Source organism: Oxyura jamaicensis, chromosome 4 (genome assembly GCF_011077185.1).
Source record: "Oxyura jamaicensis isolate SHBP4307 breed ruddy duck chromosome 4, BPBGC_Ojam_1.0, whole genome shotgun sequence".
Classification (NCBI taxonomy): domain Eukaryota; kingdom Metazoa; phylum Chordata; class Aves; order Anseriformes; family Anatidae; genus Oxyura; species Oxyura jamaicensis.
In genome coordinates, this window is record NC_048896.1 from 80352874 (window position 1) to 80378449 (window position 25576).

At 40.1% G+C, this 25576-nt stretch overlaps 1 protein-coding gene across 12 annotated transcripts in view; it reads left to right on the forward strand.

The window, feature by feature from the left end:
• LDB2 (LIM domain binding 2) overlaps positions 1–25576 on the forward strand; it is a 367641-nt gene that overhangs the window by 146751 nt on the left and 195314 nt on the right. For 4 of the 12 annotated variants that reach the window (XM_035323902.1, XM_035323904.1, XM_035323912.1 and 1 more), the window contains exon 1: positions 2209–2750. In XM_035323902.1, the coding sequence (XP_035179793.1) occupies positions 2619–2750 (132 nt within the window). In that variant the 5' untranslated portion in view covers positions 2209–2618. Of the gene's footprint in view, positions 1–2143; positions 2182–2205; positions 2751–25576 lie in introns of those variants that run through there. The other 8 variants (XM_035323911.1, XM_035323909.1, XM_035323905.1 and 5 more) reach the window with 7 other exon arrangements.

Sequence of the window (25576 nt, forward strand, 5' to 3'; positions counted from 1 at the left end):
CTGTTCCGCGCATCATGCTGGTCTAGATGATAACAGGCAACTGGAAGTGCTGCTGGAGCCTGTAATTAGCACGTTCCTACCCTGGGACTCGGTCTTGCCGGTGGGCTGTAGGTGTACAATAATTTGCCAGTTAATCAATGGGAATTATTAAAATACTGCTGCATATTTTTTTTTTTTTTTTTTTTTTGCATTGCAGAAGAGCTGTACACATAGGCTATTGCATGGGGAAGTAGCTGGGGTTCTAAACCATGAAAGCAAATTGTCCTTCTAATTCAGTACTTACAGGTTGCTGTTGCTGTTGTTTTAAAGCAAGCTCTGCCCCCTCTCTACACCCCTATGCCAAAGTGAAGAATATTAATTTTGTTGGCAGGTTCAACTTCTTGAGGCAGTGAATTTTATCATGGCCAGAAAACTCCTTAAAACAGATACCATTTTGCAGCTGTACAAAATTCCACCATCTTAATTCCAAAAAGCAATGCATCCTGTCTTGGGCAAACATGTTTTACTTTGGGTTTGTTTTGCAAACAAAGTAAAATCCACTTTTTTTTTTTTTTTGACATTTATTTAAGTAGGTGATACTTAAAATAAAAATGCGTGTATTAGCACTGTAACTTTGCAATTTTCCCATCATTTTGGTTTTTAGGTTTTAAGGTAGCTGGGATGGGAATTTGTTGGAATACAAATGAGGAAGACCCAGGGAAGTTTTCTCCCAGGCCATGTAGCCTCTTTATGGATTTACCATGCAGTCAGTGAGCACTGGTGGAGGAGCACTGTCACTGTCACTGCAGCACTCCTGAGCCAAATGTTGTACATGCTATTTATTAAACTCAGCATCTCCGGTGATGGTACTGGAGCAACAGCGTAGCGTTGCTGCATAGCTAGGGAGCACTGAAGGAGAGAAGTGCAATACCCCATGTATTATCTGTTGGCTCCGTGTTTAGTGACAGAAGCTGTGGGAAGTCTATAAAACAGCTCAATACGTCACTTCTTCTGGAAACTGTTATTCCACAAGAGTGTACAGAAATAGTTTTGCTAAACAGCAACTGGTATTTTGAAGATAAATTGTGATCCGGATCAGTGGTCAGCAGAATAAAGTGATACACTTTCGTATTTTGTCCTGCAAAGAGAACTTGGATTTTCCAGATTTGGCCAAATATGGAAATGTAAAAAGGCAATGAAAATTGGGATTTTGCAAATCTGTCTTGAAATATTCCTACATTTGGTTGGATTAAAATTAATTTGGCAGTTGGGGGATAACACTCCAGCATTCTTTTAGGATTACTACGTACGATTTGAAAGCGTAATGGTGCGTGCCTCGATTTCCCAATCTGCGAAATGGGCGAGCGTGCAGGGCTGATGCCAAGCACTCCGGCTGAAAACCACTGTGAACACAGTCCGATTGTTACTCTCTTAATCATATTAGTTAACTAAATCTGTTCCTAGAGTGGTTCCATTTGCTTGAATGAATTTGCATGAGAGATTAATTCAGCTCTGTTTATTGTTGTTTTTACATTTATTCAGCACTGTAAATAATGCCTGATACTTTACAGCTGTGTGTAAAGGCAGGCTGTGCTTCGAGGGCTTTTTTCCCCCTTTTCTCCCCAGGTAATTTGCAGGCTCCTCTCCCAGGCCTCGCACTTTCCCATGGAGCGGACAAGCCCATTTTGTTTTCCCTGCATTTTCAGGACTTTTCCTTGAGGTGACGGCCCCTTTCCAGCACTTCCACCCAAGTCTGCTTCAAGTGCCCCCCATGGGGTGCTCCTCGCCCCCCCATTACCCCCCCCCCCCCCCTTTTTGGGGGGCACTTTTGGGTTCACTCTCGCCGCTCTGTGGGGCCGGATTAGTGCTGGCCAGGCCGGGGAGCCCCTGAGGGAACGAGTCGCCCCTTGGCGGGGCTGCCCTCAGGTAGCGACGGGGGGAGCCCTGCCCGGGGGGGGCTCCGTGTTTTGGGGCGGATCCCCCCCAAACGCAGCAGAGGCTGGGGCAGGGGAAGGGGCAGGGTCCCCCCCACCGCCCCCGGCCCCCTGGCGTGGCGCAGCCCCGTGTGGAAGCAGCGCCGAGGCTCCTCCGCGTCCCCCCCCACCCCAAAGCGGCCCCAGGCCGCGGGTGGGCACCGCCGCGTCCCCGGGCTGGCTCAGGCAGCTTTAAAACCACCTATATGCTAACGAGCCCGGCTGCCAGGTTCCCGAGGGGTCCTGGCGGGGAGAAATTAAAACCAAACCTTGGACCTCTGTCAGGCTGGGAGAGGAAAATGATATTTTCGAACTAGTCCACAGCGTGGACAGGAAATGACCCCTCCAGAAACTGCTTCTTTAAAAACGAGCGGTGGTGCCTGAAGCCATCCAGCTCTCCGGAGCCTGTGCTCTCCCTCTCCCTCCCGCTCCCTCCCCGGCTCGCTCCTCTCCTCTCTTCTCCTCTCTTTCCCTCTCCGCTCCGCTCCCCCCCCCGCCGCCTCCTGCTCTAGAGGGCTCCCACAGCAGTTCCCAGCCAGTGTGTGCAGCCTGTATGTGTGTGTGTGCGCCTGCTGCTACTTTGTACTGTGGAGAACACACAGCCCATGTGCTCTGTATGGATGTTGGTGATACTCTGGGTAGCTTGAATCGCTGCAAGCAGGCAAGATGTCCAGCACACCACATGACCCTTTCTATTCTTCTCCTTTTGGCCCATTTTATAGGAGACACACACCATACATGGTGCAACCAGAGTACCGAATATATGAAATGAACAAGAGGCTGCAGTCGCGTACAGAGGTAAGTCCCTCAGCCTTGTTTTACTGTGCATGGAGCGTGCTGGGTTTCAGCCTGAATTCCAGCTGAAGCGTCCCATTAGGCAGTAGAGGATATGCAGGCATGAACCCTAATTAATTTAGTAGTTTAATTGGGTAATCCCTCATTATGTTTCCATGCAGAGCAACTCTTTGAGTAGATACCAGCTTAGGCTGAAATCTTGAAATTACAGCACAGCACTTCAGGACTGATTGTAATGCTGTTCTGAGGAAATTTCTTTGCCTAGTGTGTTGTTTGCTCAGGATCTGTCCTGCTGGCATTTGCAGCTATAATATTGCAAGGTATCTCTTCAGCTCCTGCACAAAACTAATCCAGAACCGTTGCAGTTTTAGGGGGAGAGATGAGCCTTTATCTGCTTTTGTTTTGTAAACTCGTTAAAATTAAAAATGAATGCTGACAGAAAACAGGAGCAGAGTTTTAAAACTTGTGCCTAAGCTGCACTTAAAGGTGGAACACATGTCCAGAGCAGCCGACAGAGAAATTCGTGTTTACATTGGGAATGCGGTTGCTTTTAGCAAGAGGGATGATCTGTTCTCGACTTTATCGTATAGCTGTCAAAAGTACCTAATAATGTAAACTACATTCACTGTTGCTTACGCTTTGTATAATCTGTTAGCGGTTTACACACCCTGGCTCCTGCACCCAGATCAGCTACCACAAAGGAAAATGCTAAATGGAGAGGGGAAATACTTTTGTCACTTTGGGGGAAAAAAAAAATAATCGTGGTGGCTGCATCTTGTTATTTAGGTGGTTAAATAAAGCACACTTTTTGGTCTGCTGTAGTGAAAAGTGTGTGGACTGAACCCGGCTGCATTTCTGCCCATGTGGCTGTGTTTGTGCAGCAAACATTCTTGGGGCTGCAATTTTGCATAGTAGTTTCCTAGTGGTGCCCTGCAAACTCCTCTCAAAAGTATTCATTTTTCGTAATTAATAGCATTACAGATAGGCAAACGCCTGCCGAATTCGTGTCATGAAGCACAGTGGATGATTTTAAATTGACCTGTTTGCTGCAGTGTAATTCTTGACGAGAACATGAGGTTATCATAAAACAAAACACACATGCATGCCTGAATTGTCAGCTAAGCCATGGAGGGGCTGTGACGTTTAATGTATATGATACAGCTAACGAGATGTGACCTGCTTTCGGATTGGCTCGCTGCTCGGGGGAACTGGGTTTCTGGCACTCTTATCGCTGCTAGTCCTAAAACACTGCTCTTGGGTAATTGTTAAATACACTTCAGGCTGGCTGGAAACTCAAAGCAGCTCCCCAAACCATGGGAACTGCTCTTCAGTTTTGCCCCAAGTAGCTGGTTGCTGGTGGTCGCTGTCACTTAGCCATTGGTGTTTATTTTTTATTTATTTTTTTCTAAACTGTTTGTCAGTGTCTTACAACTCTGTTCCTTATGCTCCTGTACATACTAGCGTCATAATTTCTAGACTTTTCCAAATGAATAGAAGTGTGTATCATTAAGTGATTCCTTCAGGGTTTTGTGTAGAAGCTGTTCTGAAAAGCTGTCAATTTCACATATTATTTTATCTGCACTTAAAGTATTTTATTGGGCTAGTTTTCCTTGATGAATGTTACACTCAAAAAGTTTTTGAGGGACTTGTGAAACAACTTCTCCCTCCTGCATGGCTGAGGTGTGCTGAGAGGGACTTCAGTTTCACGGCAGGCTTTCCTGTTGGGTGGACGGTTGTAAGCAAAAAGCAGTAACCCGCTCCTCCTGCCATAGGTTTCAGCAGGATTTTACTTTGACAGATAGTGCTTAGTCAATGAAGGCCTTATGCTTAAGGGTTTTTCTTCATTATTTCACAGTGAAATATCTTTGCCTTGAGGTTGCTCAGTGTTTACATTCTGTTTGTCTTTTTTAATTTGTGAGCTCAACGCTCTAAGTATTGTTGTTTCTTGAAATATATTTTCTAGCTAGCTTCATGTCACTTCATTCATCCTCCAATTAAATCACCTTCCTTAATAAAGAAATTTTTTAGAAATTTACTTTCGTGGGACTCTTACCGTGACTAGGTGTGAGCAGCCTGCAAAAAATCATGCTGCCTTCTTGGGCAGGTTGGGAGTGGAAGTTTCACTTCATTTTCTGCACTTCCAAGTGTGCTTGTGCTCAGTTGCTGAAGGCTTCTGGAACATGTATGACTGGCTCTGAATTTCTTCAGTCCAGGCCGATGGAGCCTCCTGTGTCCTGGAAGGAATGTGCTCGTGTTTTGGGTGATGGAGTTTTACTGCTTGAGTATTTCTCTTCAGGCAGTCTTTGAAATAATGTGGGCACTGGTCTGAGGGAGGCTGCTTGCACTCTGTGAGCCCCAGGGGGTAGGTGAGCACAAGTAAAGCAGCTTAAGGGGAAAGGAATTACAAAGAAACTGCCCAAAAGGCTGGGGGTAGCAAGCTGTCAGATTCGGCTTGGACCCAACTTCTGGAGAGAGACAGTGGCAAGTGAGGATTTCTTTTAAAAAATGGAAACCTACAGCTCTTAACTCCTCCTTCCATCCCAAATGTATGCCTGGAAAGCCTTTGGGATAGTGTTGTTTTCCTATGGAATTAAAATATTCTTAATAATATTTTAGAGTCAGATTCTCTGTCGTCCCTTGCAGTGGTGGAAGTTCAAAGGCAGAGCAAAATGTACTTAACTGAGTGAAGTTGTACAGTGGATGGATGGAGAGCCTGTTACAGGGTATCTGTCTGTATGTCGTGTCCTTCTACCTCCTACCCTCTGTCTGTAGAGCCCACCTTTGTAGTAAATGCCTGTAACTTCCCTACAGAGCTTGCAGGTCGGTGAAAAGTGATTCAGTAAAAGCCCTGGGGTGGTAGAGACACCATCAGGGGAAGGCACCAGTAAATGGCATTGCTGCTCCTGCCCCGCCAGCAGCTAGGAGGATGGTACATGGGGGAGGTAGAAGAGTCCTGAGAGCGTCTCTGCACTTAGGGACCTCACTGAGAAATCTGCTGCTCCCACTCTGGTTTGTGTCAGCATCCGATGGGAAGGAATAAATAGCCTCAGTGAAGGATGTGCTCAGCGTGTTAAGCAGACAAAATACCTAGTGATAAATAAAGGTCATTTAGATGCAGCATGGATATCTTTGTTATTCTTGTTTTCTGTAGGAAGAAACACTAGTGATGAAAGTAAAGAATAAGCAACTCCAACCCATGCTAAGACGTACAAACTTTTGCTCTCCAAACTTGTTGCAACTTTCTGGGCTCCTCAGGCAGAACCTACAGCTGCCTTTTTAAATTCAGGGTCAGTCCTAGGCGAAGAATTCCAATCACACCCAGGCAGGGGGTGGTTTTATGATGTAAGTACTGGCAAAAGTCCACTACCTAGCTAATTCTTATGTGATCTAAAGTAAATTAGGGGGCCTGAGTTACGAACTAGCATACAGGAACACCTTAGCTTCCTTAAAAGTTGTTCAAATAAATCTAATCTTGTAATACTTTTTTTTTTTTTTTTTTTTTTTCCTAAATGGAAATGAATACATGCTTTTTAAATAATACTTGGGAATGTCTAGTGCCATTTTGTAATATATCAACAATCTCTTTTTAAAGAAGTAAAATGCATATTTCAATGTTCAACAATCTCTGGCAGATATAAAGACAAGTCTTATTTACTTCCATCACAGTTAACTAACTTTCTGGTTAACTGAAATACAGCTGTTTCCTTGCATGTTTGTAGTTTTAAGGATTTCATGACTATTCACTCAAACTCAGTTTATCTCAATATTTTTATATCTATGTTAGTTTAACATTTCAAGGAAGAAAGCCTGTTGTGACATAATCAGCAGTTTCTGAAGTCCTAGGTAGCAGATATGCAATGTAGGTAAATTAGCTTAAATATTTTCTCTGTTCCTCGTGAAACTCAATGTTTAAAAAAAAATCCACAACAAGAACTCTTTTCCTCTTTGCTGTTGTAAATCCTTTTCCATTATAATATTTAATCATTTGAAATTGCTCACACTTAAAACAAAAGGCGATTGTATCTTGTATGTAATTATTTTTCAGTAGCGTTACAGCGTGCTGTGCATAGATCACTTAAAGTTGCTGACAGTTTAAAGTTTGAGGTATTCTTTATTGCCAATAATCAAAGAAATGTATCAAGCCCTTCACTTGTTTATTTAGTCCTCTATATTTTTAGAACTTTGTCTGTCATAGTATATGAAATTCACCTGTCTCTCTTTCTATTACAAGAGAGTAGAGCCCTTCTGAGCCCTAAGAGTGTTTCAAAGGTAACTGGAAAACTTGACTATTAGCATATTTGTTTTAAAGACAATCAGCTTAATCAAATCATATCATATTAAACTCCTACTGAACTGTATAGTGAATTTTCAAAAGTGAAGATTTCACGATGAAAGAAAACTTAAAGCAGATTAAGAGGAAAATAAAGAAGGATGTTACGATTATTTAAGAGCTACTGAATGAACTGGAAGCTTACACAGACATTCATATTCAAGCAAATATTTAAAGCAAAGCAAAACAAATTTTTTACAGTTTAATGGAAGTCTCTTATTTTACTTCCTTGCATTGCTACCCGATGAAATAATCTTCTCTTCTTCTTCTTCCTGATGCATTTTTAATAGATTAGTCATAAAAATATCTGTTGTGACATCACATTTGTTCACATAGCAACTTAGTATCACAAACAGATCTGATATTGTATACATAAATCTGAGTTTGTCCAATGAGTTTGCTTTGTGGAGGGGGAACATAAACTTGTGTCTCAAAGTATTTTTGAGGAAATATTCTTTCATCCACAAATATACTAATAGTACACAGCAATTCTAGGAACACAAGTAAAGGATTTTCAAAGCCTACTTTTAAACCACGCTTTGCTGAAATTGAAAGGTCAGTTTTAAAAGAAAACCCTTGAACCCGTTTAGGCAGACAGTGACTTCAGAATGAATTCAAGGCTTTTTTTTCTTTTTTTTTCCCTCTGATTGTCATTTTATTTCATATAGTCTTTTTCATCCCTTTAAAAAAAAATCAGTTGCAGCTGTTTTCAATTAAAATTGTTACAAACTAACAATACTTTTGAGGCTGGGAAAAAAAAAAAAAGACTACTTCCTTTCCGTGCTGATCCTTAGCTTACAACCAGGGATGTCTTGCTGCCTCCCCCCCTCACGTTCTAATATAGAATGTGAACTGCATGCTGAAGGGATGGGGTCTTTGGGGGACAGGGGCTGGTGAGGGGTTCGAGGGAGAGTCAGGGTGAAGTATTAAAGCTGGATCTCCTCTGTAACTTATTGTGATGCTTACTGGATCATTTCTATGAAGAAACCTTTTCAACCCTTCATTTTCTCCATTTTCTCTTTTTTTTTTTTTTTCCTTTTTTTTTGTTCTTTACTCTTTAAACCATAAATCCACTTTTAAAAACCCCTTAAACTCAGTCGTTCTCCGATGTAAACAAGATTTACTATGCAGATCAAGTCTCAAAAATAGAAGCCTCTGGATAGTGAGAAGGAACAAAATAGAGAACATTACAAGGACCCACTCTTGTACTCTTACTTAAATGGGAGTTTTGCCTGCAGTTGGATTGCAAGATTAGATTAAAAAAATATTGTTTTTGGTATATACGCTTCCTTTGTTTATAGAAAAAGTGTATGTGGTAGGTTTCAAAACTCATTGCAATATTTTTAGCTGGAGTCCTCTCTTCAAATGGTATTTGTTCGTATCTTTTTGCCAAAAGTTGCATATCTGCTGTAAACAGGCATTCCAACCAAGCCGATACTTTGTTTGGTTGCTTCCTTCCCAAGCAGAGCTTGCTTTCCTGCACTGTGCTGCGTAAACAGGCCAGCCTGTATCCTCATTTTACTAGGTGCTCTTTTCCAAAAGTGGTTCCTGGGCTACTGGAGGTCTCAGAGGGGTGACCCTGGCAGCGACAAGGTTGCCCCCAAATGGCTGATGGTCAGTAGTCTCCAAAACTGGCTGAGGTAGGACAGGGCCTGTTAGTCAGGTCTTAGTGGTCTTAATTTTTAGCCAAAAATAGTAGTGAAAGAAACCTTTCTGAAACACTGGCTGAAATCTCTCGAGGCTTGTGTGTTTCTTTTCCCCAGTCCTTTCTTACAGGGTTTGGTTATTGAATTCACGCTGAATATTCAGCTCCAGATTACTGCTAGATTACTATTTCCATCTCTTACATTCTGGCGGATGGCCATGCCCTCCTAAACTGAAGCCTATAAGTTACTGATCTAAGCCAAATTGTACTCTTGGTACTTCAGGGGATCAGCTAGAGTCACCTGAGGGCAATAAACCTCTGTGGGAACAGTTGATGCTTCTGGAGACAACTCTGGCACTTCCATGTCTTATGGGGCTAGTGAAAAATCACTGACCTGGAAAAATGAGACCTTTGCAGAAATAAAATACTGGGGCTGGGTGGCCTTCTAAGCCTGTCAGCTCATCAGGACTGAAGCATGTTGGTAGCACAGAGTCTTTGCAACAGCCATAAATTTTACAGGAGCAGGCTGTCCTTTCCACAAGACATAGGTTCCCTTGGCACCACCTTGCTGCCTGCTTGTCAAGGCCCATTTGCAGTGAGGCTCCTGGCCAGGCTGCTGTTCCTGTCCCCATCATGCAGACTTGAGGCATGAGACTTGGGTGTAGCTGGCTTATTTTTTATGAATAACTTATCAGTAATATTCATAACTCTGCAGCTAAAAGGTAAGCATCAGACTAGACCTTCTCCCCAAGGTCTCTCTGTTGTCAGTGCTCAGTACTTAGCCAGGGCAGAGTCACAAGCTCACGACTGACACAGTAGAGCTAGAACTTGATGTAGATTTCTAAGTGTGCTTAAACTCGGCTGCCTGGCTACTTGCAAACTACCTGCTGGATCGTTGTATCCTTCAAAGGATCTGATAAATTAGAACATTACTGTCATAACTATCACGTGTGATCTGTACTACCTGCTGATAACCATCCTGCCTGATCCTAAGCCACAGGGTCAGCTTGCCAAGCCTAGGTAGCTGAGCAGAAACTAATTCATATCCGTCTGTACCATTTGTGTGTGTGTGTGTTTAAAAAGGGAAAAGAGAAATCTAATCTCTGGGTGTAGTTTTGCAATCAGATTGCTCATGTACAACAGATTAAATATCTGTCCAGATCCCATCCATTACACGGCTGCTGGCTGCAGACTAGAGCATCCTTCGTGATCCAGATGGGTTGCACAGGCTACTTGGGTACCTTATCTGTTGCATTCAGGACATGAAGGAAACCTTGTATATGAATCAGTGATCACATATGGACACCCATGATTAAGGTAGACACAAGGATAGACCTAAACGTAGACTCACTGTGCTCATTCTTCAAAAACTTAATACTTGGAGAAAACAACTGTTCTTGTTTGAGCGTTACTATGTGCAGACTTGCATCACCTGTGCAGCAGATGCCTTTTTTTTTTTTTTTCTTTAGACCTTCAAGCACTTGTTTCTTCTAATTATTATTATTTTTTTATTAGGTTTATTTGCTAAAGCAGTAAATTGATTGAGAGAATGATGACTTTCAATACCTTGCGTGTTTACAGTATTTCATGTACCTTATTGTTACTGGTGTTCCAGTTGTGTGGTTTTGCTTCAGCCATTAGAGGAACATTGTCTCAGAGAAAGATCTGCCATCTGTCCTAGAGCAGGATACAAAGAGATTTCTGAAATATTAATAACCACAGCGGACAAAAAAAAATATTCTAAATTTTTAAATAGAGTAGTCACATGGAGAGAGGAAGAAGCTCAGAAACACGAGAGAGTGAAACTTTTTATTTTTATTATTTAATCTGGAGCACCTTCACTTTATCCCTCAGGAAGGCAGCCAGCAGCTCCAGTGTACCTTACCAGCTCCTTTTCTACGGGGTACAGAACCTCCAGCTTCAGCTGCAATAGGCAAGGAAGGCATGAAACCTGCTTTGTCTTTGGGTTTGCAACCAGGATAGTGTTGTGGGTTTTGTTGTTTGTTTTTGCAATTGGTTAAAGGGAATATGAAATGCCACATGCTTAATCCCTCATATTCTAATAGTAACTTGCCTTTTCAGATCAGTGTCAGTCTTCCATAATTCTTGTTTCCGCTTTAAGCACTGAAAATCTTTCCATGTTATTCCATTTCACATCATCATAATGCTATTGCAACTAGTAAACACCATTAAGTAAAAGCAAAATAATTCCTTTAGAGCAAATGAAAATTCTTTCTGTTGAAGTCGTTGAGCATCTTGCAAGACCCTCCTTCTTTTTGATACTTGGTCAACATTTCTTCACCTTTCTTTTTCTCCATACCAAAATGGGAAAAATATCAACAGGTTATGGATTCTATATGTGCAGCTGCAACCACACCACTTGCTTTACTGCATGAAGGCAGTACAATAGCTTCACCACCTCTACCTAGACTTAATCACTGGAGCATCAGTTAACCCTTAGGGTAATTAGGTAATAATGTTGTTGATGTGATTCGAAGTATCATTTTAAGCAATTAGAAGTTCAGATATAATGTGCTGCAATTATGCATTATATAGCACATCTATCTGTTTTACAGAGCAAAAATTACCATATGTTTTGTGGGAAGCTTGGCATTTTACACCGAGTGGAGTTCTGCTTGTATTTACGAACAGCATGCCTGTAAACTACGGTAATAACTCTTTGAAGGCCACACCTATGCACACTGCTGATTATGTTAAAAGGCATAGGCCTGTTTTAATGAATGTGTTGGCATGAATAATGGGACATGGAAAGGCAATGCTGTGGGTAAAGGTTCATTACCTGAGTGCAACAAATACTACGTGTAAAATTTCCATGACTATTCACTTGAGTTTAACAGTGAATGTGCTCTGGCTATGCTCATGCTCTTTATGTGTTTCTGTGCATGTTTGATCACTGGAGTTTTATTCTCACGAATAATTGCAGAATGCAAATTTCAAGTTGTTAAGGATTCTCAAAAGAAGTTGCTTATTTTATATGGGCTAAGCTGAGAGGCAGTGTTACTGTTTTGAGTTTCCAGAACCTCTCAGGTAGAACCATGATCTTTAGAAATGAAATACACCAGAGACAAATCTCTCATGCTTTGCAATGAGGACTGACAGGTGTATGCATATAAAGTAAATTAATGTCAATGAGTGGTAGCAATGGGAAATTAAAGATGAGTAAATATGATGTATTTGGACTTTTTTTTTTTTTTTTCCATGGGGCAGGATACTGCTTATCATGTAGTTAGTTTAGAAAAAATGTAATAAAAAATTGCTGAAAAAATTAGAAGCTTCCTGGCATTATAAGCTCTAGTTCCATCTGTGCTCATCCAGTCAGGGATGAGAAATAGTAACACGCGATATATGACCACTTACAGGATATAGTCCTGACAGAATATTACATGCTTATAGCACTCTGCTTGTTATGAAAGACAAACATATATCTTAAATTTGAATAATTAATAATTAATAAATTGTTATTAATCCCTAGCAACTCTGAGTAGAAAGAAGTGGAATTCATGAGATTTATTATTTGATGTGAATGATTAGCTCCGCTCTTTTCAATACCTCTTAACACTCTGTCAGGGTTAATAATGCAAAGTAAAAAGATCGGTCAAGATGCCAGCACACCGAGTACATCTCTTCTGTGTCAGTGCTGCAAGATTATTTAACACCCACATCAAGAGCATCCTGAAGCAACTGAGTTACACCTTGACTGATTGTTTCATCCAAAGGGCTGCACTCCTAAATACGCAGCATCGCACAGACTTCCTAGTACAGCGTGGTGTTAGCACTGGTATGTAACCTGAAGCCACAACCTGCGTGTCTAGACTGACAAGAATCCTTCCAGTTGAGCCACTGTGACACCTTGTGGCTTATGAAGTAACACAAGTATCTTTTAGAAAACAGGTAAAAATCCAGAGGTTAGTGGGTGTTGATAAATGCCCTCTCATACGAGTATGAACAGAAATCTCTTGGCTGGATTACTGTGCTGTGATTTTTGTGATACGGTAAAATTAAGCAGTAATGGGCTCATTTCTGTACAGAGCCCTTACAGTACGTATTTTACTGTGATGTGATGTGTCATAAGATGGGGCATCACTTCACTAAGTCTGACCTGCTCTTATCTCCAGTGCTCTGGTGTTCGCTCATCATTCAGATTACATAAAGAAACATGGTTTTGGCTGCAGCACTGAGTAAATATTTTGTTTGTTTCCAACCATTAATTTGGTTAACCAAAAGAATGCTTGAAGTGATTGAAGTACATTTTGGTACTGAGTATGTTCAAACAGTAGCAGAGTTGAATGAAACAAAGATATAGCAAGCATTTGGCAATGAGCACACAACTCTGTAAAACCCTGAATTTAGTGGATTAAACAGATCGGTATTTCAGCTGTAGGTAATTAATGAACTGCTTGCCTTACAACAAAGTTACATTTTTGTGAGAAATTCTTGATAAACTTAAAATTGGACTGATAGTGCATTGAGCTGAGATGGAAGTCTGTAGCTCTAAAGGCTCAGGACCTTAAAATACCTCACAGGATCACAGAGTCATGGAATTACTTAGCTTGGAAAAGACCTCTGAGATCATCAAGTCCAACCATTAACCCAGCACTGCTAAGTCTACCAGTAAACCATGTCCCTAAGCACCAAATCTACAGGTCTTGTCAATATCTCCAGGGATAGTGACTCAACCACATCCCTGGGAAGCCTGTTCCAATGCCTCACAACCCTTTCAATGGAGCAATTTTTTCTTATATCCAACCTAACCTTCCCTTGGCACAACTTGAGGTCGTTTCCTTTTGTCATATTGCTTGTTTAGAGAAGAGACAGACCACCAGCCCACTACAACCTCCTTTGAGGTAGTTGTAGAGAGCCATAAGGTCTCCCCTGAGCCTCCTTTTCTCTAGGCTAAACAACTGCAGTTCCCTCAGCCATTCCTCGTAAGACTTGTTCTATGGTAGTCTCTGACCATCACTTCTTGCACTGTCACACCTTGCATCTTCAAACAAGCATGTCCATGGTTTCTTCCATGATGATCCCAAGTGTTTGAAAGGAGTTTCCCAAAAGCTCATGTATTAAGTCCCATAACATTTTCCTTTGCCCCAATACTTGCAAAAACTTAGCAACAATTGGGCCGAAATGGTTGCATTGTGGTGCCAAACAGTCCCTTTGCTGTATATACTCCCTTGTGATGTAGGGAGTCTCCATCCTGTTGTTGTCCATTACCTTCAGGTGCAGCCACAGCGCTGTCACCTAAACATAACAGGTAGGCATACGTGCCCAAACTTGCATTAAGCTAGCTGGTGTGGGAAGCAGTAACAGCACAGGGCTCAGTGCATGCAGTCTGCCTTATTTCACACAGAGGTATTTTATCTTTGCTGAGCTTTTAAAGTTGGGTGGCTACTGATGTTCATCCACACCCTAGCCTTCATGATGTGCAGCATTACATTTATTATAACATTTATATTATAAATATTTTTAAGTATTATTTATTACTAGATTCTTGAGGCTGGGATCATTTTCTCTGTTCTTGTACGGTACCAGCACAGAGCAGTTGTGGTCTGTGTCTGCAGCTCCTTGTTAGCGCTGTGCTGTATAATGTAACGAACTGAAGACTAAGAGTGGATAGTATTTTAAATACTTGCAAACCCAAATCTAATTATCCCACATTCATTTTGATTTCACAAATCAAATGTTTTAATTGATTTTACAGATATTTACGTTCTACAACAAATTCTCTGACTATAAATACCACAATACAGTAGGTTCTTGGAAGATGTGTTTAATGTTATTAACACATTTCATTACTTCTCAAATAATTCAGCATGCCCGTGCAAACCCCCTGGCTTTGCCAAGAAAGTACAAATATATTTTAGGGTAGTATTCAGCTGGTTGATTTGTACATCTGATACTGTTATTAAATCTATTACTTTTTTAGTGTGATTCTTCAGTAGTTTCATGTCAGAGAGGCTCATTCCAAGTCCATTTTCTCTTAACAGTGGAAGGACAACTTATCTTAAATTCCCCAAGAAAAGCATATTCTTCTCATTGAGGACGGGTGTTGGGGAATATATATCTTATTTCACAAGGATTTGGGGAGGAAATATTATAGTCTTGTCATAAATAAGTATAGATGAACCAGAGAGGTTCTTCTAGGGAAGAAAGGCAACATTTTTTTTTTAATTGTTTGCACTCTACTGATTTAATTAGCCAGTGAGAAAAGACCCACTTTGAATATTAAAAAGACAAAAATCAACTCCCCCCCTCTCCTGTCCCCACATCTGTTGCCTTTTGGAGACTACTCACAATACCAGAACTATCCGATGCCTAATGGATTTTGCTTTTTAACAGACGCTACCTGTATTTGCTTGCAAATAAAGGAAGTAGTTGTAAATCTTTTATTCTGCTTCTGAGGGAAAGGGGCTGTTTAAATTGTCATTTTGAAGGAAAGCGGGCTACCTTAAGCAGAACTGAAGCATTATTGGCGTGTTGCACAAATGAAGGTAGTTACAGTCTCGATACATTTCTGAATGGTGATCTAATAGCAATATCTTAATGATTACCATATTAAAGAAACTTAAGTTGTTCCTGAGGCTGCTTCAAGCTGAAAAGAGTGGAGTCCTGTGAGGGGCATACATTGGTTAGGGGCAGGACAGTGTGGATGGGTAAAAACTACTGAAATGATCTCTGCTATATTTCATTATGCTCCTTCTGCAGTATAAATTGGATTGAATTTCAATAAGGAAGGGAAGCAATTCACTGCACCTCTGCTGGGTTAGGCCCACCCCTGCAAAGGAGCTAGAGCCTTCCCTCTAATCACAGTCTAGATTATGAATATTAACGCCTCATCCTGGATCCTAGCCTCGCAGAACTGAGGGATGCTTCTGCTCAGTGCCCACCCTTCCAGCATTTGTGGACCACACAACTCCCTTAGCTTTGTTTAATGCAGCAGCTAAAGGAAAAGGGTGGAATTTTTAATGGTTTTCTTCTCAGACCTTTTTTAATGGGAGTATACCAGCTATTTTATTAAAACATTTTTCCTGTTGAGAGGAAAGAACCCTCCTGGTTTTGCTGAAGTTGCCTTTTTACAAACACAATTACCTGTATAATTTTCAAGCTTATTATTAGGGAGTATATTAAACTATTAGGACCATGGGAACTTGGACAAACGCACCTGGCGTGCAAAATTTTGTTACTGGAATAACTGCACTAAGCTTGAGAACACTGAGTGTGATTATAAGAGGCAACTGAGAAATATAAATTGAGAGCTCAGCCCAGCAGTCTTTCCCTTCCTTGGAGATTGATGGCACACAGATGCACAATTGCAAATAACATACGGTTTGTGGGCCAATGGTAGTTTTTTTTTTTTTTTCCTCTATCACAAACTTCCTAGGTTTGTTTTAGGCAGCTCTTACTGCTTGCACCTCTTTGTAATGCAGCACCTCATCCCAGGCAAAGTTTTCCTGTTTATGTCGATGGAACTGGGATTTGGCTGTGTGTTTGGAGGTGCCAAGGTACACCACTGAGGCAGCTTCCAGCACACACCTCATCCCTGCAGAAGATGGTTCAGCAAAAACTTGGTTTGGGGACCTACCTGTTCTAATGGGCTTAACAATTTAAGGTGTCTCAGTTTTTTGGGATGAATTTCAGGCACTTTGGAGGATCAGAAGGGCGTATTTAGATTCGAGGTGTTGTCCGTAGTTGGCAATGTGATAGAACTGTGTGTTCAGGGGCTTAGATTATGTTTGCAGTTATTTCACAAATGCCAAAGGTACAACAGAAAGCATGGTTAAAAACAGCAGCACTCAGTATCAGGGAATATTGAGTAGCAAAGCAAATAACAAGAAAGGGGGTTAAGTTTTCAGTCAGAAATTTAGCTGGAGAGAAATGAACAGCACATAAATTAGCAGAATAGTAGTTACATCTGACAAGCTGTAGGAAGTAAATCATTTAGGTGAGCTTATCCACACTCATTGAAAGTGGACTCTGAAGCCTATGTTGTTAGCTGTATTAATAAATAACAAGTTTCACAAGATTTGTTATTAGGCTTTGTCTTCATTTGTTTGGTTTTAATACCAATCAAAAACAAATCCTCGACATTCATAGTTAATATTTTTCAACATTTTTCCTCAAGCAGCTGCTAGCCTCTCTGCTTCACTGGGAAGGAGAGAGGAAACGATTAAATGAAATTCATAGCCTCTTAGTGTCCGTTCAGTCCGCAACTGGCAGCGTGCGTGGTTTGTGGCTGCTGGACTGGCAGACTTACAGCCTCGGTATGACGTCAAGTGCACACATCATGGATTTGTGTAAGCTAAATATGGGCTTTAAAAACCCACCCTCCACTGGTTGCCCTCAGTTAGGAGACTATGGACTTCGCCAAGTAGAAATCAGCGCAAAGGAATAGAGCTCCTCATTACAGTTACGAACTTGTGTGCTTGGCAGAGTGGCCTCGGTTACTCTGTTCAGCAGCTTTTTTTTTTTTGCCTTTTTTTTTTTTTTTTTTTAGCTGGGATTTCTGTATTCTTTATTTGCCTGGCACAGTAAATGATAACTTACTGCTTTAATAAGTGACAAATGGATGCAGCTAGCAAATCTTAGTTCTGCTGAAGTAAACAGCAAATTCTTCATTAGTTTCAACAGCACCAGAGCCATATATTTACCATAAAGTAAGGATTCCTTCATTCCTTCAGCTTGTTATTTGCATGAACCTTTGGAGTTCTTTTGCTAAGAAAATGAGATTGAAATAATTATCTCTACAAGGTTGTGCGTATGTTGACAAAACGTTACTATCTGTCTTATACTTGGTTGCATTTAAAACCTCTGGGTGCATTCCAGGCCATAAAGTGTTTACAGAAGTATAGCCACTTGCATTCATAGTTGTCTCTCTTGCACCTACTTCATAGCTTATTTATTCGTAGAAATAGCGTTTGGAATTTCCAGACATCTAAACTATTTTCAGCATCAAACTGACCACTGATCTTAAAAAATGATCTACATCAGCACCAACTCAATCATTGACAAGGGCTGGAGGAAATTAAACATCTGGGATCTATTAAGATTTTTATTTATGCTTTTAAATATTGAAGTGTGTATTGCTGCTTGCCTTTTACGCTTTGAGCATGAATCCATTAAAGAAAGCTCGCACAACACAAGCAGTTGTATGGTAAAGTGATTTGGGCTGGAAAGCTGGGACACAGCTATGGAAGTATGGAGGAATCAAAATGAAGTCGATGACTATGGGGAATGCTGACTGATTTATTTATTTAGTGCTGGCAGAGAAGACATTGCCAGATTCTTCCCAAAGACAACAGACTAAATTTCTTAGGTGGCTTCTCTCTGAAAATGCTTCACCCTTGCATTTATCTGCTTTCCCTATACTGAGTCTTTGAGGTGCAAACTGGTTGGGTTTTTCAGTCTTCCATGGAAGAATGATGGCCTTGAATTTTCTCACTAGCACACTTTCAAATAATTCTCTAATTGCACCCTCACCGAAGGAGGGATTTATTATTATTACTATTGTTATTCATTTGCCTTCGTAATCACGTAATATTTTTTTGGAGGAAGAAACAGGCCTGTTGGGACAGTAGCCCAGAAGTCTGCTGACTTTCCTGCTGAACTGTCCAGGCCTGAGGCAAACCCCACAAATTCCCCTCTGCTCCTCTGCCCTCCTGTGGAGGAATGGACAGAGTGGGGCATGGGATTAGCAGGTTAAACCTTTGAGGGGCTCTGTCACCACGGGAACAGGGAGATTGTAAATATTCTGTTAAAGAAAGACATTTGGGCAACAACAAATGCTGCTACTGTTTTTTGGGGGTTGAGTTGAGGAAAGGTGTGGTGTATTGTTAGGTTTTCAGCGAATGAAGCCTTGCAGCAGAACTGGAGCTTTCACCATTTGCATTGTTTAGGTGTATTTTTTGTGTTTGAGCCTCAATTTTCCCAATTGCAGACTCTTAATATAGTTTTCTAGATACAGTCCTCAGTCTTGCTCCTCTTTAAGCCGATACATTTAATTTCTAAACTAATGAGTTGGATAGGCTATGCTTTTGTTAAGCAAGTACTTGCAGATGCCCCTTAGGTGAAGAGGACACTCTGGACTCTCAGGTGTGGTGTAGGAGTCCATTGTCAATCTCCATTGGAGTGTGTGTACTGAACCAATGCTGCTGGTGCGCAGACACCTTTAATCAACAGCACGCTAAACACCTTGGATTTTCAGCATCAAAAGCAAGACCTGAAGACTCCTGTTAACTCTCAGTAAACTGCTGTATCCTATTGTCACTGGGACCAGTCACTAGAGGGGGTGAGACCTCATACCTAGAGAATTACAGGTATTTTGGAGGAACTTAGTAAATCCTCTTTGTAGTGACTAGTGGATGGAGGAGCTTATTACCAGGTAGCAGTCCTTCAGTGGAGGCTGAGTCCCTTCCATCCCACAGAAACACTCTTATAAAAGGAACTCAGAAATTAGTCAGTGGCTGAACACAGTATCTGTAAGGAATTAATTGCAAACCATGCCATTTTGTGGGAAGTGGAAGGAAAAAGGATGCACACTTGTATATAATCAATGTATTTGAGGTATATTTCCCATTGTAAGTTTTACCAAAATTTTCCATTATTCACTTTTGGATTTAGGGAAATGGGAGAATAATACAGTAAACATGAAAATTATCATTGGGAAGGGAAGGGGAAAGAAAGGTTTTCAGGAATGGCTTGCCAGCAAATGTACCAAGCTGACTGGCTGTGACCAGAGTGATCATTTAAATAACTCAAAGGGAACAGCAAAAGCAGAAGGGTTTGTTGATGTAGCATACAGTGTCTTTAAAAGGACATTCCTGTTTGTTTTTTTTTGGTGACCTTATACAAAAATTCAAGATTGCATAATGTCCCTGATTATCTGTGTTTAAAACTTGCCTAGGTTGTATCTAAAAGGATACACTGAAGTAATAACTCAGCAAAAAGCTACTATATTCTTGTGAGACCCCACCTGGAGCACTGTGTTCAGCTCTGGGGCCTCCAGCACAAGAAGGTCATGGACATATTAAAGTGAGTCCAGAGGAGGGCCACAAGGATGATCACGGGGCTGGAGCACCTCTCCTATGAAGACAGGCTGAGGGAGTTGGGGTTGTTCAACTGGAGAAGAGAAGGCTCTGGGGAGACCTTAGAGTGTCCTTCCAGTACCTAAAGGGGGCTACAGGAGAGCTGGGGAGGGACTCTTTGTCAGGGAGTGTAGGGATAGCATGAGGGTAATGGTTTTAAATTAAAAGGGTGGATTTAGATTAGACATTAGGAAGAAATTCTTTATTGTGAGGGTGGTGAGGCAGTGGAACAGGTTGCCCAGAGAAGCTGTGGATGCCCCACCCATGGAAGTACTCAAGGCCAGGCTGGATGGGGCTTTGAGCAAACAACCTGGTCTGTGGGAGGTGTCCGTGCCCATGGCAGAAGGGGTGGACTTAGATGATCTTTAAGGTCCCATCCATCCCAGACCATTCTATGATTCTATGTTTCTGTATTTTTTATCAACAAAAGTTTACTAGATTATGAAATTTGAATATCCTTCAGGATTTCCCTTTGGGTTTTGTCACAACATACACATGAAAATCTTAGCCATGCCATCCTAAAAACTTAAAAGTGAAATTAGTTGAAGTTTCACCCAGAACCTCCATTACTGATGTAGGGAATTTCAATGAACAGAAATAATTCCACTACTGATAATCGTTCAAAACATCAATGATGTGTTTTCTTTTTTTTTTAGGTGACATTGTGAGATTTTTTTACAAGTTTAAATTGGCATTTCTCATTCATTTAGAGAGATGCTTAGTGTTCTGACAGCTGACAACCTAAACGTATGCTGTGAATGAAAAAGAACTTTTAAAAAATCTCGGAGCTAGATCATAGTGTGGAAATTCAGCAAAAGCAGACTATTCACTATAAACGATTAGTTGCAGCACTCCTACTAAATGTGCTTCAATTCATTTTTTGTCACTAAGAAATGGAGAAATAGGTATCATATTAAAGGAGACCACATCCTTTTATGCAAATTTAATGCATTTGGCAGGTTTATCATGATAAATGGTCAGGATGAGATGGTTCATGATGTATCTCTAATCTCTTCTGTGAAGATGTTCATGTCTTGCAGGAAGTAGCCCCTTGAGACATCAAATCTTTAGAAGTGTGTGGCAGATGGTGATGTCTGCAGAGCCTCATAGATTGCTTTGAAGTTCCTCCAAACGATGCCTTCAGTTAGCGTGTCTGAGTTTTTGCAGGTTCTCTTGCTTCATCTCTCCTTCGGTGTCATCTCCCCTCCTTCCTAAACTTGTGTCCCCAAGTTGTTTTCTCATATTGGGAACACATAGCACATCCTCATGGAGTATATCTCAACTCACTCCCCAGTCCTGTCATATCACTGCCTGCAAAGTTGTTCTTCCATTAGGCATCCTGCATATTTTAAGAGCAGTGGTTTACAACAGCAAAACAGTAAAATAGAACAAGTGTCTTAGAAAAGCTTATCTATCGCTTTTGCTTTGTGCTCCGTGAGTGAATCTTTGGAGTTAACATCAACACCAGTGTCATGTTAACCAATCAATTACCAATATTAACTAAGCCAACTGCTCTTGAGGTTAATAAGAAGAAATGGTTAAGTTTTAATGCTGCTATGGGGAGTCTGAGGAAACTGACAAAAAAAAAAAAGTGCTGCAAAACTTTTGAAAATGAATACCTGATTTAATGGAGTACAGGCAGTGAAATAGATACAGTCTGTAAGTTTAAAAATAATATGGGTTGCAGATCTGAACAGTTGCATATTTTCAGATCTGAATATTTTCACCTTTCTTCAGTTAGTCCTGGTTAATCTGAATTAGGTTGAGCACATTTAATGAAATCAAGTACCAAATTTCATGTAAAATTTTACACCTGTCATGTTCCCTTGTAAGTTCACATTTTAGAGTCAGTCTCCTTAAGTATTCCTGTTACCTTTTCCACTGTACGTAATTTTTATGTTTAGATTATAATAGTCTTGTATCTAGGAATTTTGGGAGGCAAAAAAAATCTCTCTCAAATGCAATTGTCACAACTTGATCCCTTTTAAATATCTTCCTGTGTAATGCTTTTTCAGTTAAGGCCTAGTGTTTCCTATTAATTCATGTATTAATATTTCAAGTAATAGTTTCAAAGTTATTGTGCGATTCCTCAATCTGCTATACTTTGTGTAACAAAGTCCAGCTTCTATTAAGGTTAAGACCTAAATATTTCTGTTCGCATCACATTTGCTTTTCCAGTTTAAACCATTCTCGAAGGATTTTTTCTTTTTCTACATGTAGGAGCCACACCAAATGGTGCTGTATTACCCAGTCCCTTTAAAAAGGGAAAGGGCCAATGAGCTGTGTGTTCTTGAGATACATGGAAATTCTTGTGATACTTGGAAAATTGGGGGTAGTAAGTAACTTCTGTGATAAGTTCAGTTTAAAAAATCTTGATTTTGAGGCTGTACTTATAATCTCCTTAATCTGTGACATTACCTAACCGCTTATTGGACAGTTGGCATTTTTAGATATCAGTAATTAATTGTTGAAGGCAACTTAAGGTATCTTCAGAAACATGTTTTAGGTTCTTATTATTATGCCAAATGATATGGTTTCATATCACAATGTAGTTTTAAAAAAAGGCTCTGAAAAACTCAACCACAGATCCAACTAAGACGTCCATGATCTAGAAGGGGTACTAAAGACTTGAAAAATCTGCTTCTTAAAATTCTGCTAGTGAGTTAAGGAAAAGATTGTAGTGGTTTTTCTGTCTCCGTGACATTTCCTTCATTCGGGTTACTGCTATATCGTTTCATCCCATGGGGATTTACAGAACCACTTAGAATGATTCTAGATTTATATGATTTTATTTGTAGAGCAAAGAGTTTTTTGCCTTTGGAATGTTAAAAGAAAGTACCACTGATAGTTACAATATTTAATTGAAATATATATGTTTATATTCTCATGCCTAATTGGTACTTTACAACGCAGCTTATCGAAATGCTTCTTTTCCCCTCCACAAATGATTTTTGAAGTTCTCAAACAGACCCAACAAACACTTTAACAATGATGTATCTGGTACTATATTTAAATAAATTATGTGACTGAATACAGACTTAAAGTAATCCAAACTCAGAGTACCTGGCTGGAATGTCACCTTTACATTTCTTCTCCCACACTGAACTGGCAAAATATTTGTATATGTAAATGATGTCATAAATATTTACCTGCTTACTGTGCTTTTCATGAGTGCAGATTTTTTTCTGGATGAATATGAGACAGATCTGGCAGTTGGTTCAGTCTATTCCAAAACCTTTGGCCCATATCAAGGAGACTATGTCAATACCTGTGAGTTACTCTATCACATATGATATTAAAGCTTAACAGACAAGACCATTGGAGGCAATCAGGCTATGACCAGAAGATTCAATTGTGAAAATCTTACCTGTTTTCCAAAACAGCTGTTAAAAATATGTTTGGTCATCTCTATCATAGGCTTTCTGGAAGAGCAACCCAAAGACCAATATAATCACAATTCTGAACTTTCCAACTTAAATGTTAATTTTGTTGTAGATTTTTTTTTTTTAAATAATAGCAAAATAAGAAACTTCTTTGAGTATTATTCTGATAATCATCATCATCTAGCCATGTTGCAAATGCGTACTCAGTAGAAATGTATCAGTCAAGAAACCTGTGTGAAGCATGTCCTGAATAGTATATCCAGTGCAAACATTGAGAATTATAACCCAGATCTTTTGTCAAGGGTATCTTTAGACTTTGTTTATGAGTGTGGAGTGATCTAATGATCTTCAGAAGAGAAAAGCTCTGGGGAGTTAAAAAAAAAAAAAAAAAAAAAAAAAAAAAAAAAGCCATTGAGACTAAATGCTTCACCAATAGCTATTAGGTGTGTCCACACAACTGATGCTACTTTTTAATCAATAATATGCACTGATGAAAAGAAGGTTATGTGTTCAACTGCAGAAAACCCAGAAATATTTACACAAACGTGTTTGCTTTTATATCAGCAACCAATCTAGACTTTTATTTGCAGACTGTGAACAAAGATGAAACACTAAAATGGCTGTGAAATTTCCATATTTTTTTTTTTAAATATATTTGGAAATCCTTTCCACAAGTGTTGGTTCAATAAATGAACACGTTTTAAAACTTTAGGCATCATACATGGGAGCTGTATATACTAGCCAAAGTCTTTTCACTTACAGGAATGCCAAGAAAGCTCTGAGATCTAAAGCAGACCCTAAAGCTAGCTTTAATTGTCCTGGCTATGTGGGCACATATGTGGAGATACGGTGCCATCACTTGGCCAGCCTACCTGGAAAGAGAAAGATCAGCAAAGGGACAGACTGGCAAGAGAGCTCATGCTCTGTTCCTAGGAACACCACACAAAAAAGGCAAATTCAAACACAATAAAAATGTGGGCCAGCTAGCTAAGAATATTGGCAAAGTTACAACCTTGGTTTCAGAACAAGCCAAAGGCTTTTTTTTTCCCCATTAGGCACTAATAGTAAAAATAGTTGATATATGCAGTTTAAAATAGTCAGCTTTGATGCTGTCTTCCAAATGCTAAAGATTGCTTTAAGTAAAGCTGAGATTTTTGTTCATAGAAGCACCTTCTCCAGGACTTACCAGATGGATTAAGGGGTCACCTGGTGATGAGCAATAGAGTAACTTTTGCTTTCTCAGGGACGTAACTTAGTCATGAGTGTGATGGCTTGTGTGGCCATCATGTTTATTCAAAGGCCAGAAATGGCACAGGTCTTGAAATATGTTACTTGACCATTTCCCATGAGCTCTAATCCAGGGAGGAGAAGGTGAAGGAATCTACAAATATATCTAATATAGCTGTAAAAGGAGAGGATATTGCATGATTTCCCCCCAGTATGTAAGAAAATAATGTATATGTGAAAGAAAGCAAGAGGGTTCTGGGGTGGTCTGGAAGAAGCTTCTGGGGTGGTCTGCAGCCAAAAAGTGGCGATTCTAGTTACTGAAATAGAATAGGCAGTGTGTTCCTGACAGGAGAATATCACCAAAAGGAGCAACTGAATATATTGTCTATAAAAAGTATGGTTTTTAGGTCCTGAGAATTTCTCATAGTTCAATCCAGCATCACTTAGGAGAACAGACAAAACCAAAACGCAGACAATTCTCTTGTCACTTCTCAGTGCTCTCTCCCCATCTGATTTTATCTAAGACTCATATTTCAAATTAAGTTAAAAAATAATAGCTATATAAAAAGAAAAAAGTGAGAAACCAGAATTGCTTGCCAACGGCACTATAAATAGGAGACCTTTTCTTTTTAAATGATCTGATTTACCTAGGACTGTAATGTTATGTAATGTTCAACTTTGCATTTTTTTTTTCTACCTGGTAGTGAAAAAAATATTAATTCAATATTTTTTTTTGTCTGCAAGTGGCAGACTTCTGGGAGGGATTTTCTGGGACTGGCTGACCTGCAGAACTACTTCTAAGGGCTTCATAAAAGGTAGCTAGGAAGAGCAAACTCCCCACTGACAGTCTTTTATTTGCCTTACAGGGGTTGGCATATCTTGCGTTTAAAATTTGCCAGTGTCTGCATATCAAAAAGTACTGAAAAATGGTGCACTGTTTGGTTTCATTGTCATCTTTTAAATACTCGCTCTGTTGTGTAGTGTCTGGATTACAAATAAACTGATCATAGTCCTCTACTCGTGTCTTAATGTGCAGGCTAAGAGACCTTGACAGAGATCCATTGAAGTTTATTAGCTCTGCCTGTAGGTTTCAAGTCCATTTGCTAATTGATAAAAATACTAAACAAAGCCTTAAAAAATTATCC